This window comes from Anabrus simplex, chromosome 1, assembly GCF_040414725.1.
Source record: "Anabrus simplex isolate iqAnaSimp1 chromosome 1, ASM4041472v1, whole genome shotgun sequence".
NCBI lineage: Eukaryota > Metazoa > Arthropoda > Insecta > Orthoptera > Tettigoniidae > Anabrus > Anabrus simplex.
In genome coordinates this window covers 1,642,405,816-1,642,426,445 of record NC_090265.1, presented here as the reverse complement: position 1 = coordinate 1,642,426,445, position 20,630 = coordinate 1,642,405,816, and the positions used below count along the sequence as shown (strand labels likewise).

Below are 20,630 nucleotides of genomic sequence, written 5' to 3'. Positions count from 1 at the left end.
CTAATCACGTCCTCCCCTTCCTCCTCCCCCATTATTAAGGAGGTCAAGTGGAGTGTATCGCGATTGACCTATCTAAGGCATTTAATAGGGTAGATCATGGGCGATCACTGGCAAAAATTAGTGAAATAGGACTAGGCAAAAGTGTGATTGAATGGGTGGCTATATTTCTAGAAATTAGAACTCAGAGAATTAGAGTGGTGAAGCATTTTCTGAACCTGTAATCATTTAAGAAGGGAATTCCTCAAGGCAGTTATTATTAGACCTTTATGTTTTCTTGTATATAAATGATATGAGTAAAGAACTGGAATCAGAGATAAGGCTTTTTTTTTTTTGCGGATGATGTTATTCTGTATAGAGTAATAAATAAGTTACAAGATAGTGGGCAACTGCAAAAATAATTCGACACTGTTGTGAGATGGTATGATGATAAACGGGGTTAAAAGTCAGGTTGTTTCACTAATAGGAAAAGTCCTCTCAGTTTTAATTACTGCGTTGATGGGGTGAAAGGTCTTTGTGGGAATCACTGCAAGTTCCTAGATGTTAATATACCGGAAAGATCATCATTTGGGTAATCACATACATGGGATTGTAAATAAAGGGTACAGATCTCTGTACATAGTTATGAGGGCATTTAGAGGTTGTAGTAAGAATGTAAAGGAGAGGGCATATAAGTCTCTGGTAAGACCCCATCTAGAGTATGGCTTCAGTTTACGGGACCCTCACCAGGATCACTTCATTCGAGAACGGGAAAAAATCCAAAGAAAAGCAGCTCGATCTGCTCTGGATGATTTCCGACAAAAGAGTAGTGTTAGGGAAATGTTGCAAAATTTGGGCTGGGAAGACTTGGGAGAAAGGAGACGAGCTGCTCGACCGAGTGATATGTTCCGAGTTGTCATTGGAGAGATGACGTGGAATTACATTACTAGACGAATACGTTTCAGTGGTGTTTTTAAAAGTAGGAAAGATCACAATATGAAGATAAAGTTGGAATTCAAGAGGGAAAATTGGGGCAAATATTATTTTATAGGAAGAGGGGTTAGGGATTGGAATAATTTACCAAGGGTTCTTCAATTGCTATAGTGCCATTCTGTCATCTGGTAGGTCCGTATTCAAATCCCTCCCTTGGCGGAGGTTTATTTTTTCGACTGCTACTCTCAGGTCGGTCTTAAATCACATACAGGTTTAGCAACACCGCCTCGCAGTCTGTTTGAATTCGCTCGCGAGGTGATCTGAGTGGCTAACTTCAGCAGTTGATGATAATATGACAACGGCATGAGATATCGATTTTTTCAAATTATTTATCTGTATGACCAACTCTCTAATGCTCATCTTTAAAAACATCAACTGCTGTATTTTTTTAAAACTGACTGTGCTCGCTAAAAATGTTTAATGAAACCGGACCATGCGGCGTGCTTCCTGGGATGGAGAAGTATTGCTGATTAACTGCCCTTTCACATTCAATGTTGAGGAGGCTGATTTGAATGAGTCTGTATGGTTCATATCATTTCATAGTTGGTTCTTTATAAGTGCTAGTTCGAAAATAGTCGTTTGATGGAAGAAACAGTAACAGGAAAAGTTAGAAATTGGTAAAACGCCGTGCACAAGTCTGGGACACTTGGAGCTTTGATTGAGTTATCTACTATTAATAGCTTTATTAAGTTAGTAAAAAAAGGTTGTCATGGTGATTTCTTGTTTAGTGCTTTTTGTGAGAGAGCGTGCCTCTCATGTTACGAGAGACCGCTGTTCTAGATCCACTGCAGTATTAATAAATTGCAGCTATACAGGGTGTATCAGATCTGTACTGCAAAAAACGAAAGAAAAAAATCAGGGATGCTCTTCGTGTTATGTTAAGAACGATGGTGCAATCGGATTGGCGGAGCAAATTTTTCTTTTCGAGAAAATGAGGTTACTTAGCTACTTACGGGCGCGCGGTTCAAATTGACGAACTTCATTATTATTATTATTATTACTATTATTATTAATTTTTTTTTGGCTAGCTGCTTTACGTCGCACCGACACAGATAGGTCTTATGGCGACGATGGGATGGGAAAGGCCTAGGAGTTGGAAGGAAGCGGCCGTGGCCTTAATTAAGGCACAGCCCCAGCATTTGCCTGGTGTGAAAATGGGAAACCACGGAAAACCATCTTCAGGGCTGCCGACAGTGGGGCTCGAACCCACGATCTCCCGGATGCAAGCTCACAGCATTATTATTATTGTTGTTATTATTATTATTATTATTATTATTATTATTATTATTATTATTATTATTATTATTATTATTGTCTTTAACTTTCAGTTTTACTCCATCAGATTGCAGGGTTAATCGGATCTCTGTTGGGCGATCTACGGCTGAGTTTTACTTCATATTAGCAGGTAAATACTAAATGTGTCACCAGATATCTTCTACATGCCAACATCATAGGACATGGAGTGCCGAATGGACATTTTTCTGCCCTTCAAGGATCTCACCGACTACCTCTGTGGATTGAACCTGTGATCTTCCACTCTTCCGCTGATCCATAGAGGCAGCTTTTCTGGGGGTATTATGGCAGGTTAAATAGTTCTTATCTGGTATGTTTTGGTCTGCATGCTTCCTCTCCTTGCTTAGTGGAGTAATTCTTGATGAGACACCTGCAATACTCATTGAAACGGTGGCATGTGCTTGTACCTGAAAACTCAGTATCACTGAACTGTATGACGGGGGTGGCACAACGACTCATAGGCTCTCTCTCTCTCATATGCACTCAATTTTAATGTAAAACGGATTACTGCTATTTGCTGCTGTGTTGCTTGGCTTTGAGGGAAATGTATTTCACTATTTTAATGAGCATGTTTTATTGAAATATGCTTTTTTGTACATCATAACATAACATAATGATCAAATTCGTCATTGGTTTTGCTGATCATATTCCATACTGGTCAGTGAGAATTGTATGATTAACTGTTTAAATTTGTCGACTTTGATGGTGATATCGGTCTGATCGTACACATTGATTCTTGCTTTTATAAGTAAAACGTTTAAAGAACAACTAAGCCTTCAGGTTTTTGTAAAGGTTGTGTAACTTAGTTCATGCTCTTATGTCTTTTATTTTATTTTCCAGCCCACGAGTCGTCCTGTTGGGCCTCAGACAGACAACGAAGGTCTGGTCAAGTTCGGATGGATTCAAGGAGTACTCGTCAGGAATCTGCTCAATATATGGGGGGTTATGCTCTTCCTGCGGTTGTCATGGTGCGTCGCCCAGGCAGGAATAGGTGAGTGGATCGTGTGAATATTGCTACTCAGCCGGTTTCTATACTCAGAATGGTTTCATTTCAGCTTAAATGCGTGGTGACTACTTTGAAATGTCTTCTAATATATTTGTATATCAATGTGTTGTGCACAAAGCTGAATAGATGCCGATACATAGAAGCCATTAACATAGTTGATTAGTTTGTGTTATGGATATGAGAGGTAATCAGAAATGGGAAAGGAACAAGGAAAAAAATAATTGGGCTGGATTGCAGTTACCTGAGAAGTGTTTTACTCGGTTACAATTACAGATTACATTCTCGTCCACAATTTTACAGTAATCAGTAAAATTACAATTACTTCACAAAATGCGAGTCTTAAGGAAATCACTGACATTTCTTTTCTTTTGCATTGGGAAAGATACCAAAGTTTCCAAGGGAAAAGACCTTGCTTCATTGTATTTTGTGTAGCAGAGAGACATTAAGTGACTGTTATCACTGTATGTATAAATGAGAGACCCGAAAGGAGAACAGCCCTTGTGGGTAGAGAGTTACAAAGATACAATATCAACATAGCAGCACTCCAGGAGACCTGTCTTGCTGAAGAAGGTCAGTTGAATGAAAACGGAGCTGGATACACTCTCTTCTGGAAGGGTAAACCTACCAATGAATACCGAACACATGGAGTAGGCTTTGCTATCAAGAATAAGCTTCTCAGAGACCTGCTAGAGCTTCCAACTGGATGTAATGAACGCATCATGACATTAAGATTTCGATTAAATGGTGACCAGCATGCCACAGTAATTTGCGCATATGCCCCCCCACATTAGACTCGCATGATGACATCAAAGAAACATTCTATTCAGATCTGGATGACATCCTATCAAACATTAATCGCCTAGATAAAATCATCTTGCTTGGTGATTTTAATGCCAGAGTGGGAAAGGACTATAAAGTGGAATGGTGTCATTGGCAAGGAAGGAGTTGGCAGTGAAAACTCCAGTGGTATTAGACTCCTCTCAAAATGTGCTGAGCATGGGTTGATAATCACCAACACCATATTTCGCCAAAGGGATCACTTCAAAACATCACGGCAGCATCCTAGATCGAAACACTGGCACCTCATTGACTATGTAATCGTCCACAAGCAAGATCTACGCGATGTTCTCATCACCAAAGCAATGACGGGAGCTGATGACTGTTGGACAGATCACCGACTTATTAGATCAGATGCATTTGTCACTGTCCACCCAGAGGAGGAAACAACAGAAGAGCTTCAGACATAATTTTGACACCGAGAAGTTTGTTAAGAATGAAGCCATGTTTTCCAGTGTTGACTTAGTTAAATGTAACAAAGGCTTTTCAGTCTGTCAAACACACAGCAAATACAATGTAAATTAAAACACTATAAACATACCTGTAAAAAACACACTAACATACAAAGAACGACATGTTTCGTTCTACAAGAACATCCTCAGATTCTATCAAATCACTTTAAAAACAATCTTATATATGTATAATATTGTTTACGTAGCGTAAACTTGTCAATGATAGAGAGTTTAATGATAACATGAAACAGTAATGACAAAAATAAAAATATATACAAGTATTAATATAATGAAAACTTACGTACTTATCTAGACTATCGATGTTAAGTCCTTTGTCACCAAACACTATTTCAGGACAGTCCTTGGCAGTGAAAACTCCAATGGTATTAGACTCCTCTCAAAATGTGCTGAGCATGGGTTGATAATCACCAAACCGGGTGAGTTGGCCGTGCGCGTAGAGGCGCGCGGCTGTGAGCTTGCATCCGGGAGATAGTAGGTTCGAATCCCACTATCGGCAGCCCTGAAGGTGGTTTTCTGTGGTTTCCCATTTTCACACCAGGTAAATGCTGGGGCTGTACCTTAATTAAGGCCACGGCCGCTTCCTTCCAACTCCTAGGCCTTTCCTATCCCATCGTCGCCATAAGACCTATCTTTGTCGGTGCGACGTAAAGCCCCTAGCAAAAGATAATCACCAACACCATATTTCGCCAAAGGGATCACTTCAAAACATCACGGCAGCATCCTAGATCGAAACACTGGCACCTCATTGACTATGTAATCATCCACAAGCAAGAAATAGTGTTTGGTGACAACGGACTTAACATCGGCAGTCTAGATAAGTACGTAAGTTTTCATTATATTAATACTTGTATATATTTTTATTTTTGTCATTACTGTTTCATGTTATCACTAAACTCTTTATCATTGACAAGTTTACGCTACGTAAACAATACTGTACATATATAAGATTGTTTTTGAAGTGATTTGATAGAATCTGAGGATGTTCTTGTAGAACGAAACATGTCATTCTTTGTATGTTTGTGTGTTTTTTACAGGTATGTTTATAGTGTTATAATTGACATTGTATTTGCTGTGTGTTTGAGAGACTGAAAAGCCTTTGTTACATTTAACCGAGAAGTTTGGCAATACAGAAATTACTTCAAAATACAGAGAGCTCCTTCATCGGACTTTGTCGAAGGAATATCAACCTGATGTAACGCAACACTGGGAGAGTCTGAAGACCACTATTCAAGATGTTTGCAAAGAAACAGTAGGATATAAAACCAGAAAACATCAGGACTGGTTTGATGAAAATGTTGAAGAAATTGAAGCATTGATCTCGGAGAAGAGAAAAGCCTTGTAAGGATGGCAAAGGGATATGAACTCCCACTCTAAGAAACAAAGAAAAACCCATGAATTCAAGAATGCATGGTGGACAGCAAAGGCAAAGGAGTTGCAATATCTAGCAGATAAAGATTCACGACATTTCTTCCAAGCGACAAAAGCAGTTTATGGTCCCACCCCCTTTGGGATGAATCCTCTTTGGTCCAGCGATAAGAACACACTTTTAAAAGATCAGTACTCCATCATGAATAAGTGGAAAGAGCATTTTGAAGACCACTTGAACCAGGATTCGATTATTGATGAACAGGTGTATGATATATTAAAACAAGCTCCCATCAATGAAGAATTTGGCTCCCCACCAACACTAGATGAAGTTAAGCATGCTGTCAATCAAGCAAAGCGTCACAAAGCCTCTAGTCCTGATGGTATACCAGTCGAAGCTCTCAAAGAAGGAGGTGAGGAACTATAAGACACATACATGAACTGATTGTCAAAATTTGGAGCACAGAAGAAATGCCTCCTGATTTCAGAGACAATCTGGTAGTTCCCATGTTTAAGAAAGGGGATCGAACAAACTGCAATAACTATTGGGGAATATCCTTACTGTCGTGCCTGATACAGCTTATTGCTCAAATCTTGGCAAATCATATTTGTACCCCTGGTGAAGAAAATACTTCCAGTGAGTCAGTGTGGCTTCAGGCCTTCTAGAGGAACCACAGATATGATATTCACAGCTTGTCAACTTCAGGAAAAATGTAGAGAACAAAATAGACCTCTTTATATTGCCTTTATTGATCTTACTAAGGCATTTGACTCTGTGAACCGAGAAGCTTTGTGGAAAATTTTAGCTGTGTATGGCTTTCCACAGAAATGTATTGCCATCTTGAAATTGCTCTACACTGATATAATGGCATCTGTCATTGGCAACGGTTCTATTGGAGAGCCATTCCATATCAACACTGGTGTTAAGCAAGGCTGTGTGATAGCCCTCCCACTTTGTTTTCCTTGTATGTTGCCGCTGTCATGGAACTTGTCAGAGATGATCTCCCTCCAGGAATTCATATAACTTACAGGATGGATGGTAAACTTTTCAATTTGAGCCGTTTAAAGGCAGGAACTCGGACATCATCTGCAGCATTAGTTGAGTTACAGAACGCTGATGATAATGCTGTCATAGCTCAGACACAAGAAGAGCTTATGATAATCCTGAATGCTTTTTCTGCTGCGTACAACAAGATCGGACTCAAACTGAATACCAGAAAAACACAGATCCTATACCAACCAGCCCCTGGGGAAGGTCAAAGAAATATCAATGTCACAATTGATGGAGTGAGCCTTCAAGTTGTAAACACCTTCCCATACCTTGGCAGCACCCTCTCATCAAGCGCAAATATAGATTCAGAGATCCAACACAGAATTAACCGTGCAGGAGCATCCTTTGCTAAGATCTCGATTTTTTGACAATCATGATGTCAATATCACAACAAAGATTCTTGTGTACAATTCTGTTGTAGTTCCAACCTTACTCTACGGATCTGAATCCTGGACATGCTACAGTCGACACCTTAAGAAGCTGGAACAGTATCATAAACGTTGCTTGAGGAGAATACTGCAAATAACTTGGCAAGAAAGGCGCACAAATATCAGCGTTCTTGAAGAGGCACACACCACCAGTATAGAATTGATGGGTTTAAGACGCCAGCTACGATAGACAGGGCACGTAGTTCGCATGCCCAATAATTGCATTCCCAAACAAGTGTTTTACTCTGAGCCATCAGTGTAGGTAAACGCTGTGTAGACGGTCAGAGGAAGCGATTTAAAGATGTAATCAAGGCTAACTTGAAGAGATGTAACATTGATGTTGATAACTGGGAGAACTTAGCCCTTGACCGTTCATCCTGGAGATCACGAGTCCATTACGGCACACTGTCTTTTGAAGAAAACCACCAATGTACAGCGAACGACAAGAGGCAACGTAGGAAAGAAAAAGAAGTGCTTAGGAGACATAGAAAACATGACTGCTCCACCTGGGACTACCTGTCATCACTGTGGCAAATAGTGTAACTCCTGCATTGGACTGTATAGTCACCTCCGAACGCATAGATGAAGAGGCATCCTGCCTGGAAGACAAACCTACTTGATTACAAGTATTTGCTATCATTCATCGTATGTGTGTGTGTATGTATGTATGTATCCATGCATGTCCAACCCTTGTCCCCTTGCCCTACGGGTATGAAGTAAAATGAGTCTTCATAGTGAGTTTTTATGACCAGATGCCCTTCCTGAATTCAACTTTATCAGAGGAGTTAATGAGGTGAAACAAATAACCTGATATATGATGGTAGGAAGGGCGAGGGTGAAAGCCGGTGCCTGCACATAGTCTATTCCTGTCTAATAACACTAAGGGGTCTCCTCAAGTCTTAAGGTCTCCATCAGAGGGACAAATCACAATCAGCACTGTCATATGCCCTCATTCCATCTGAACACCACAGAGAGTTTTATTTGAATCAAGGCTTTTGGCACTCAATTTAGTGATTATAAATTATATGCCACCACCTCTCCTACACTGCCGGCCAACATTCTGATGGTGATTTTTTATTTCAACCAAACTTAGTTCATGCTCTTATGTCTTTTTATTTTATTTTTCAGCCCACGAGTTGCCCTGTTGGACCTCAGACAGACAACAAAGGTCTGGTCAAGTGTAAGACCATATAGACTAGATGCCTTAACAATCGTGACCACCAGGAGGGGAGTCCCCCAGAAGGGACCTGCACTGCACCCACCTAAGTCAACCCCTGTTATCCCTGTTTAATATCAGAAATAACATGATAACATAGTACATGACATAAGACTAAACATGATACCTTGGAGAACTTCTAAGATTCTCATCACTAAGCCTTGATGTAGTGGGGGAAAGTACATCTTTGTATTTGCTAAATGACTCTTTTTACAGTGGTACTTGAGGGAATACTTGTGTTCAGTTTTTAAAAACATTCTGAACAGTGATTGATATTGTGGAATAAGCTTGATGTCTTTGGAAATATTGGAGAGGTAAGAAAGTGAAGCTACTGGTACTGATGTTGTAGAATTGAAAAAGATATCTTCTTCGACACTTCACTTCAACTTATATTGTTTAATACATATTATATACGCTCCCTGATCAAAAGTATCCAGGTACCTGTTCAAAGCTGTCCTACAAGTGTTCCTTGACTATATTTCTCAGTGATGGACATCAGTATGGGGTAGGACCTCCCTTGGCCTTTATTACAGCTCAAGTTCTGTGGGGAAGACTGTCTGCCTGGTGTCGGAATGTTCTGGGGGAATGGCAGACCATTGTTCTTGCATCACTGTAACAAGTGTAGTTAGTGATGTTGTTCACTAGGACCTGGAACGAAGTTGTCATACTAGTCCATCCCAGAGGTGTTCAATATGATTGAGATTGCTGGTCGGTCCATTGCTGGAACCTTATTGTCTGCAAGTCACTCACGAACAGACCTCTCTTTATTGCAGGAAGCATTATCATTGCTGAAACAAATGTTGATTATTTCCGAACTGGTCTTCTACTGAGACAACATGCAGCTGGTCAAAATGTCCTTATAGTATTCTGTCTTTAATGTGCTCTGTAGTATTATGAGCGACCCAAGTCTATTCCATGTTAAACACCCCCATACTGTCACCTCCATCTCTGCCAAATTTCACTGTGGGCACTCAATCATTCACCTGATATTCATCACACTCAGACTCTCCCATCTGACTATGACATGATATAACATGATTTGTCACTCCAAATCTCACGTCTCCCATGGACCAGTAGCAGCATTCTTTACACTACTAAATGGCCCACATAGCTTTGATCAGCAAATATGCTGTTTGTGGATGGGTCCTTGAACCCCAGTCTTATATCTCCTGGTGGCACAGCCATGGTGCTAGCTCCACAGTTAGTGGAACTGCTGAATTCTAGGTGATCACATGTGATTTTCTCGTACCACCTTCTTCAGTGTTGAAGTTCACTGTTGATTAACACACATGGCCTACTTGGCTGTAGTTTTTGTTGTGGTTGTGTCTTCCCGTTTCCACTTCAGTATCATGTCCCCAACAGTCAACTTGACCAACTTAAGAAGGGATTACTGATGTGGCAAACAATATCCATTCCACGTTCAAAGACTCTAAGCTCCCTTGTTCAACCTATTCTGTTAATGTCTCATAGCAGTGGACAACATCGAGCCCAGCCACCTTTTATATCAGCAGTGGTCGTCCTCAATACATCTAGGCTTTAGTTACCATGTATGGGGATGAGTGGGGAAGATGTCCATATACTTTTGTATACTTGAAAAGTATGCATTAGGTTCACTGTTGTCTCACATAAAAAGAATAAAACTATGTTTTTTTTTTTTTTAAAGAAAACTGTAATTAGCCTGCCTTATGTAATTTATTTGTGATATGCTCTCTTTCAGGTGAAGCTATTTTATTGATTCTGTGTGCTAGTGTGGTGACAACAATAACTGCCTTGTCCATGTCAGCAATCAGCACAAATGGTGTCATCAAAGGGGGTACGTGATTATGTATTTAATTAATTGATTTATTTATGTATATATTTATATATTTATTTATTTATTGATTTATTTATTGTGATAGAATCTCATTATTGTATACACCTCGATCTTCTGTACTCACAATGATTTTACTGAATTATATTTATATGCATCATTATACAGTTCATTTGGCATTAATTATAAGTATAGACAATCAGAGAAACCTTTCAGAAGTGGAGTTTGGCTTTCCCATAAAATTAACTAACATGTGCAAACTGTGTATGGATGGTAATGTTAGCTGTGTTTTGCTCAAGGGCAGAAAATCAAGTTCCTTCCAGAATAAAACTTGTCTGAGAGAAGTGGATGCACTATTCCTCTTTTATTCAACATTGCACTGGAGAAGATTATCAGGAAATCAGCTCATCTGCCTGCTGGCATCATATTGCGGAGACAACACAAAGTCCTTGCATATGCGGATGATGTTGTTCTTATTGGCTGCAATGAATTAGAAATTAGGCAGTTATTTGTGGAACTAAAGGAAATGGTAGCAAAAACTGGCTTACGGATAAATGATAAAAAGATTACATGGTTATACAGAGACCAAATCATGAGGAGGTTGACAGATTGCCTTTGAAGATTGAGAAATACACTGAAGAAAATGTAAATTGCAATACCCAAAAGGAGTGGTGCTACATTACTGCAATTGAACATGCAGGACGAGTGTTCGGTTGTGATTCGATGATTACACTTTCAGGTCCCTCTGACCGCAAGTTTGGACAACAATCAATACAGGATGTGCCCACCACGAGCTGCAATGCATTGATGAATTCGTCGAGACATGGGGTCAATAAGGCCCTGGATCGCTTCCTGTGGAATTGTGGCCCATGCTTGCTGCACTGTATGGGTCAGTTGTTCCAGAGTTGTGGGTGGCTGAGGACGGTTGACCAGTTGTCGACCCATCATGTCCCACACATGCTCAATAGGACTGAGGTCCGGGGATCTGGCGGGCCATTCTAAGGTTGTGATGTCGTGGAGAGCTTCTCTGGAGATGCGTGCAGTGTGAACCCGGGCATTGTCCTGCTGAAACATCCCATTAGCAATGTTCGCCATCATAGGGACAACCACTGGTTTGAGTACCCTATCAACGTACTGTCAAGCAGTCATAGTGCCCTCAACAAGCACTAATTGTGATTTCACATTAAAGCCAATAGCTCCCCAGACCATAATGCTTGGTGTTGGCCTTGTGTGCCTCTCGACAATAAGATCCTGGCAGCCCCTCTCCCCGGTACGTCAGCGCACACGATTCCGGCGATCACTGCGGGCAAGACAGAAGCGCGATTTATCACTAAAGACGACCCTATGCCATTCGTCAACCCACGTCGATCTTTCTCGACAACAGGCCAGCCTTACACGTCGTCGTTGTGGGGTCAATGGAACGAACACCTTCTGCAGGGACACGGACTCGTAAGCCAGCTGCACACAGGTGATTACCAACTGTTTGTTGTGTAACGTGGGGTGCCACAGCTGCTCGAATTTGCGCTGATGTTGCATGGGATTCCATCTGGGCCATCCGAATGATGCGGCGATCCTCTCTCACAGTTCTCTGTCGCGCTGGGCCTGTGCCAGGTCTACGAGTGTGGGTACCTTCATTTGACCACTGCTGCCGTACACATTGTACCGTAGATGCCTGTCGGCCAACACGTGCAGCGACAATCCTTAACGATAATCCAGCCTCACACAATCCAAGCCTTCTCAAACGGCGACAGTTATTGATAGCGTGCTCTTCTCTGTCGTTGAGGCATGTTTGATGGGAAACATTTCACTGCACAGACTGCAAGTTAACTACGCTACACCAGAGTATGTATACTGGAGTTGATTCCTCCGCGACCAATCACGTGGGGAGATCTGTAGCAACAATTCAATCGGTCTGAAACTTTGATCGTTTACATACCTACATGGCATCGTTCCATATCTTGAAAATCAACACAAACGACCAGTGCCTTCATGGTGTTGCAATTTCCATTTTCTTAAGTGTATATATTTAAAAGAGTAGACAAGTTTAAATTCCTTGGTGTATTAATCGATAAGCCAAAGGAAACAGGAATACAAAGCTAGAATTAAGAATGCAAATAAGGCATTTTACTCTATGAGCCCTATATTAGGCTCCAAGTTTTTAACAAGGAATGCAAAAGTGATTATCTACAGTAGAATCATTCAACCAGTACTTCTGTATGGTTCTGAGACATGAAGTATAACCAAGAAAGAGAGCAGCAGCAGTTGCAAGTCTTTGAGAATAAAGTTTATAGAAAAACATTTGGCCCATGGTTCTATCCTATCTCCCAAAGCTGTCAGAAAAGATCTAATCATGAGATTTACACCCTCTCTCAACAACACACTATAATGGGTGTGATAGAATCCAACAGACTGCGCTGGGCTGGACATGTACTGAGGATGCAGGATAACAGAGCACCGTTAGAACGTTACAAGGGATCTCTTAATGGGGAAAGACCTTCAGGAAGACCCCTGAAGCACCTGGAAGAAGGAAATCAACAAGGTATGCTGAACCCTCCAAATCGATAACTGGGAAGAGCAGGCTCAAGATCAAAAAGGATGGAAGAAGATTGTTGAGATCAGCACGGGAATTTCACGTCCTTCAGAAGCCTATACAGAGTGAGTGAGTGTAGTATAGGAACAAATAAACCAGTAAGAGTTGTAAAGCTCAGTTTATTCCATTAAAAAAACAAAAACTATATTAGAGTAGTAGTATGGCTTTGCTTGGGATTATACCACCAAAAGTGAAAGGAAATTGCCAAATGTCAAGAAAGTACATAAAAATAATTTTGTGCACCAGAATTTCTCCACCGCTGTGAATTAAAATAGTTTTATATTCTACAAAGTACTCTTTGTAAATGTATTACAAAATAATAATAATAATAATAATAATAATAATAATAATAATAATAATAATAATAATAATAATCATCATCATCATCATCATCATCATCATATGACTTCCACTGCATGCAGGTATTTTCATTTGATGCTATTTAAATTGCGCGAGTGTCAATTTTGACATTCCCTTTTAGTGTATCAGATGGCAGAGAAATGGATCTCTTTTGGGCGATATATGGCTAGTTCATTCACAGTAAATATAATAAGAAGTATTTCTTGTTCACTGCACAGACTGCAAGTCAACTACGCTACACCAGAGTATGTATACCTTTATTGGTGTTTACATTTTCATACAATTAATTCTTCTAAGGGACATGTTTCGCTCTTATAAAGAGCATCTTCAGCCTTATTTTTTTTTTAAATCTTAAAATGATGTTCTTGTACAATCGTAAACATCTTAAAAAGGCGATAGTCAAGGTTAAAATTACAGTAGTCTAAAAACTAAATTACATTACATCTAAAAAACAACATTAAAGTACTTCTAAAAATGTGATAATGTGAATAATTAAAATGATCACGATGTCTGTTCAAATCTTTGTGTCTGAAACCTTTATCGAATCTTCGTCTTTTGTGTGTTCATAAATCTGCCGACATGACACTGGCTTATTTGAGCACTTTTTAATACCGCTGGACTGAGCCAGCATTGAACTTGCCAACTTGGGCTCATAGGGTGTCCTACCATCCTACCATGGGGGAATAGTTTGCTTTTCTATTTAAGTTTTGAGTTGAACATGCCATTGTGGACATTACATTTCCTCACCAGAATGTGAAACAAGGTTGGAAGATAGTTTTTCTGTGTTTTCCCATTTTCACATCAGGCAAATACTGGGGGATTGTACCTTAATTAAGGCCACATCCACTTCCTTCCCAGTCCCAGCTTTTCCTGTCCTTGCATCGCCAGAAACCTTCATGGCCGGTTTCACCAAGCTTTGTTTATGAATTGACAACTTTTTAACTTTGACAATTTGTTTATTGTCCATTTTTTTCATTTCTTCAATGTCCGAACAATTTTGATTGTCATTTTTGACGTTGTGATAGTACATATATCACACCCCTGAATTATATGTAGAAGTTAGAGATATTATTGTCAGTATTCGATTTATTATTATTATTATTATTATTATTAGTATTTCATTTGTATATTTTGACATTTATATTGGTAAGCTGGAAGATATCCACATATGTAGGTATGAGTAATTTGTTTTGCACGAGTGGGAAAACCTTGCTTTAATAACTCTGGTAATTTGAATGAGTCATCTGGCTACCCCAGTGTCTGTTGTGATGTACTTGTGTCAGGAAATTCCATTTACTCATGTATATATCCCAGCCTGATGAGATAAGCTTGTTGTTGTACCAGGAAAGTTTGGTGATTCATGAAAACTCCCCAGAGTTTGTTATTGTCTTGGGAGGAAGAAGTAGTTTAGGGCTTGGGCTTGAGAAGAGGACCACCCATGATTGGTGGGCAAGCACCAATCCAGACGTCTCATCTGAAAGGAGGGGGATGTTGATGTCTATAAAGGTTGGTCATACGGCGGCAACCAGAGAGGATTGTATAGGAGATTGTATGAGAAACATTGTAAGGGTGATTGTGAAGGTGATTGTATAGGAACGAGAAGGAAGATAACTACAACTACAACTGACGGACTGTACGGGAAGGAAGTGGTGCTGAGACACGGTACTGGATTGACATGGCTGCAATGGACTGGACTTCAAACGTTCGTGGAGCGTAGTCGTGTTATGTTTGTGGAAAGTGGTTGATTGTGGAGAGTGCTTGCGCATTAAGTATTGTAGCACTTGTGGCGGCCTAGCATTATATGTTGGTGAAAGCTATCTCAGACTTTCCATAAATTTATATGTTGAGGATCGACAGACGTGTGTATCTATCTTTACAACAAGTGTTAAAATATGTGAACACAGTAGTACAAGGTACAGTATTTGTGTGATGTGATAACTGCCGATTATGAGAATCGGTAAATCGAATTGATATAGAGACAGTGAAGGGTATTTATCGTCATACATGTACAGTGTTCATCGGACTATCTACAAATGGTAGCTTAGTTCTCGCTTTCGTTTTCCCACGATTTTCATTATTATTGTTGTTGTTGTTGTTGTAAATATGGAGTCTTCCAGCAATATTTTATGTGTGTATTATATGTATAATGTTGTATGTTGATGAGGTGCTCATGCACGGAATTTGTTCAGAATATAGTTAGCTAATTTAGAATCAGTGTTATTGATAAACCTAGGTGCAGTTCCTACCGAATTAGTCGTTTTCAGGAGGTTAGGTAAGGCCTGCAGCAGATGTACCAGTACGCAGCATTATGTACACGCCCTGGGATATAAAGTCTATCATGCTCTTATCTAAATTCGAGGGATCCATTCTGGTGAACTCTGGCGCCCATACTACGGACATTTCGGTTAATTATGCTTATTAATTTTATTAAGTTTTTGTGTAATTTTATTTATATATTTTTATTCATGATTTTATTTGTTATTATTATCAACTAGTTACAATTGGCTTCCCAACGTGTGGCTGAATGATTGGTACATCTGTTAGGCTGATAAGCGTAGGTGCACTTGTCAGGTGTGGATGGAATTCTACAAACTATATCAGTGAAGTGTTTTATATGTTTCATGTGTATTTTGGAGTATGAAGAAATGTTGTAGCGAGTCTAGTATTATAAAATTGAGAAGTAGAGAGGTTGTTAAAGTTGTTGATACCATGAATCAGGATAGGAGAAGTCAAAAGAATTCCACCACATTGAGTTTATCTAATTTAAGTGAGAGTAGCGAAATGGCTGATAGTAGGAAAGATCCATCGGCAACGATATGTGAGGAATCTAGTACCCCGTCTCAAACTCAGAATGTAGGGAATCAGGGGGAGGCTTCAATGCTCAGTATGCTTAAATCGCTACTTGATAGTCAGAGTAAAGAGTTGAAGAGTGAATTGAATTCGATTAACAGTAAAATCGATAATCAGAGTGTTGAATTAAATTCAGTGAGTGTTGAATTGTCCAGTAAGATTGATAGTCAAAGTAAGGAGTTAAATTCAGTGAGTGTTGAATTGTCCAGTAAGATTGATGGTCAGAGTAAAGAGTTAAATTCAGTGAGTGTTGAATTGTCCAGTAAGATTGATGGGCAGAGTAAAGAGTTGAAGAGTGAATTGAGTTTTTTAAGCAATGAAATATACAGTATTAATAGTGAATTAAATTCAGTTAGTACGGAGCTGTCCAGTAAGATTGAGAAGCAGAGTGCAGAGTTAAATTTAGCTAGTGTTGAATTGTCTAGTAAAATTGATAGTTTAAGTATTGCTGTGAATGGTAGGATAGACAAATTAAACCAGAAGTTTGACCATCAAAGCAGGGAAATTCAGGAAGTCAACAATAAGGTAGAAGCTCAACGCTTGGAATTGACTGAGAAAATTGAATGCCGATTTAATGTAGTTAGGAAAGAATTTGTTGAAAACAGCAAGGAATGTGATAAAAGAATAAAAATAGTGGAAGATAAAGTCGAAGAAATAGACAGAATGAAAACCAGTCAGAATGTTTTAGTGAAGCGAATAGATGAGAAGAATGAGAAATTGGAGAAAGACCTTAAGTCGGTAAAAGATGACCCCAAGTCAGTAGAAGGAAATGCCAGAATGGTAGTGGAAGAAGGAATTAAATCATGTCATGTGAAATTAAGGCAGGAGATCAGTCAAATCCAAGTAGGTAGCAGCATATGTAATAGGTACGTATCTTGTACGAAGGACTCTGAATTGCCCAAGTTTAATGGTCGGCAGTTTAATCCGATGGAATTCTTGAAAACGGTGGAGAAACGGTTTTCCAAGAATCTTGACGATGGTTTGATTGATTGGAGTATGGTTGATGAGCTGTTGGATGTTGCATTTGTTGGAGAAGCGAGATCTTGGTTTCAAGTTTACAGACAGGGTATTTCGAGTTTGGAGGAATTTAGGGAGAAATTTAGTTCTAAATTTTGGAGTGAAGCTATTCAGGGAAGGGAAAGAGATCGCGTGCTATTTGGCAAATATAGACCTCAGGAAGGTGTGTCTATGACGGAATATTTCTTAGCGCATGTTCTGATCAGCCAGAATATTGAAGGTCTAGCATCGGAGAGAGATACAGTCCGCCAGATGTTGAGGCATTTTCCTGAGAAGGTCGGATTAGCTGCATGTATGCAGAATATTGTTACGATTAAGGAATTAGAGCAGCTGTTAGAGAGGTTTGATGCTTTAGAAGGGCAGGGGAGGACTAGGCAAAGTGAAGGTAGAAATTACGGGGATAATGGGAGACAAGGTAATCAGGTAGCGGGAGATAGGAATAATCAGAATTTCAGTCATTCTAGGCAAGGGAATCAGGGTGGTAATTCCGGAAGGGGAAACAGACACTCTAATCAAGGAGGTAATCACCAGGAATATTATGGCAGAAGACCTAATCAAGGGGAATCAGAAAGTAGGGGGCGAACGGATCAAAGACCTTCAGATCAAGTGCCGAGACATGATAATAGTGAACAGTCCACGTCAAGTAATTTAAACCGGAATCGGACTTCTTAGTTGGGTCAGATAGGCAGTCCGATACCGAAATTCCTATTCACGTGATGAAACAGGTAAGTTATGATTTAGACGTGAAAGAGGAATTATTGAATGACCAAGTGTTTTGTGATCAGGAGGAATCTGAAGCTATTATGATTACGCCTGTGATTGAAGTTGAGATTTGGGAGAATAAGGTCAAGGCGGTATTAGATTCAGGTAGTGAGAAGTCTTGTATTAATCTTAAGTTTTATGATGATGCTAAGAGGAAAGGACATGTCATAGAGGAAATTCCTGTTAGTAACACTTTCATCTTGTCTGCGGTAGGCAGCAAATCACATAGAATTAAGAGTCAAGTGGCTATTCCAGTTAAGATAGGCAATGAGACTGTTTTTCAGGTATGTTTATTAGTGCCTAATTTAGTATATCCGGTGATTTTTGGGGCTGATTGGTTGGGTAGTCAAGGTGTTAAGTTGGATTATGATAGTGCGACAGTTCGTTTCTTTTGGGGTAGTTCTCGTGATTTGATGAAATTGGAGTACAAGATCGATGAGGGAATTTTTGTTCATGAGTTGAGTTGTATCCAGGTGGCTTACGATGTTGAAGTAAATGAAGTTTGTGATAGAGAGTCACAGGTAAATCTGTGTCACATGTCTGTGGAGACTGGTCAGGAAGACCAGTTCCTCGAGGCTGTGGACAGAACGAATTTAGTACAGGAGCAGAAGGATTGCTTATTTTCTTTGTTAGTAGAGTATAGCGACGTTTTTAGTGGTAAGCCTGGAAAAACTCACCTTTATGAACATAAGTTTGACATCACTGATCGCTCGAGTTTTGTGGGACCGCGGTACCCTATTCCACATGTTCATGCCAGAGCTGTAGATGAGGTTATATCGAAAATGTTGGAGGATGGGATCATTGAACCTTCAAGTAGTCAATATGTGAACCCTTTAGTGGTTGTAGCCAAGAAGGATGGGAGTGTTCGTGTGTGCTTGGATGCCAGACAGATGAACAGACGCATTGCACCCGATCAACAACGACCTGAGACTACAGAAGACCTAATCCAACGTTTCGATGGTAGGAAATGGCTCACGGCGGTAGATTTAAGCTCTAGTTTCTGGCAAGTTCCCTTAAGGAAGGAAGATCGGCAGTTCACCGCATTTCTTTATAAGAATAAGTTATTTCAGTTCACACGCGTCCCTTTTGGCACAAAAACATCATCTGCCGCACTTATCAGGGCTTTAGACATTGTGTTGGGACATGAAACGGAGGATTTCACCACCAGTTATATTGATGATCTGGTCGTTGCGTCACATACATTCGAGGAACACATGAGACACTTAGGGATTGTTTTTCGTAAGTTGAGGGATGGAGGTTTCACCTTGAAATTGAATAAATCTACATTTTGTGCACAACACATAACATTTCTAGGTCACACTATCACGCAGCAGGGTGTAACTCCAGAACAGATGAAATTAGAACACATTTTCAACACCAGGACACCACGTAACGTCAAACAACTTCGGTCCTTTTTGGGAGTTTGCAATTATTTTAGGAGGTTTGTAATTAGATATTCATTTCTTGTAGAGCCATTTAGGGAACTCCTTAAGAGTAATGCTAGGTGGAACTGGGGTCCGGAGCATGATACAGCTTTCACACAACTTAAGTTAGGTTTTCGAGAAGCTGTCATGCTAAAATATCCTAGATCAGACCGTGCATACTTAGTTATGACTGATGCTAGCGATAAGGGGATTGCGGGGGTGTTATTTCAAGAGGATGATGAGGGTAACCTTGGGATTGTGTCTCTAGCTAGTAGGGGACTTAGTTTAGCTGAGAAGAGGTATACCGTTACCGAATTAGAGTTGCTTGCCATTGTGTACTCCTTGGGTAAATTTAGAACGTATGTGTTAGGAACTAAATTTAAGATTATGACGGATCACAATGCTCTGATTTTTATGCAGACGTGTAAGTTAACGTCTAATCGTATGTCTCGTTGGATTCTGGCCTTACAAGAGTACGACTTTGACATATCTCATGTTAAAGGGGCAGACAATGTCTTAGCAGATTTCTTGAGTAGAAACCCTCAGGTATCTCGTGAAGACTTTGTCGCCGAACAGTCAGGAGGCATTTTAGTATGTACTGTAAAATTTTATGATCATAAGGAGGAGAAGTTACGTTTGCGTAAGATTAATCTGGAACAGAGGAAGGATGTCGACCTCATTCAGATAATTGATGAATTGGAGGCTAGTGAGCCTGATACACAGATTCAGAAAGGTAACACGTGGTACCGATTACAAGGTGATTTACTGGCTAAGAAGTGTTATAACGATGTGTGGTGTGTGATAGTCCCCAAGTCTTTGACAGAAGACATTGTTTGGTTTTATCACAAGGAGTTGGGCCATTTCGGTCCGGACAAGGTTTTATGTGCTCTTCAGTACAATTTCATTTGGAAGAACATGGGAAGGGACGTTAGGAAAATTCTAGCGACTTGTGACTTGTGTCAGCGCTGCAAGCACCCCAACAGGCATTTAGAGGGTCCTAGACAGGTAGTTTTGACGCAGGCGCCTGGAGAGCTTGTATGCGTGGATCTGTATGGACCGTTAGTGTCTTCTCGGTATGGATACCAGTTTATATTTGTCGTATTAGATGCCTTCAGCAAATACGTCAAGTTGTATCCCCTGAGGAAAGCCACAGGGAGAGGGTGTGTCAATCAGATCATT

General features: G+C 40.0%; 1 protein-coding gene across 1 annotated transcript in view; it reads left to right on the top strand.

The window, feature by feature from the left end:
* Positions 1–20,630, top strand: part of LOC136863365 (bumetanide-sensitive sodium-(potassium)-chloride cotransporter) — a 756,312-nt gene that overhangs the window by 570,519 nt on the left and 165,163 nt on the right. Inside the window, exons 3-4 of the mRNA XM_068225649.1 lie at positions 3,103–3,253; positions 10,356–10,451. Of these exons, the coding sequence (XP_068081750.1) occupies positions 3,103–3,253; positions 10,356–10,451 (247 nt within the window). The remainder of the gene's footprint in view (positions 1–3,102; positions 3,254–10,355; positions 10,452–20,630) is intronic.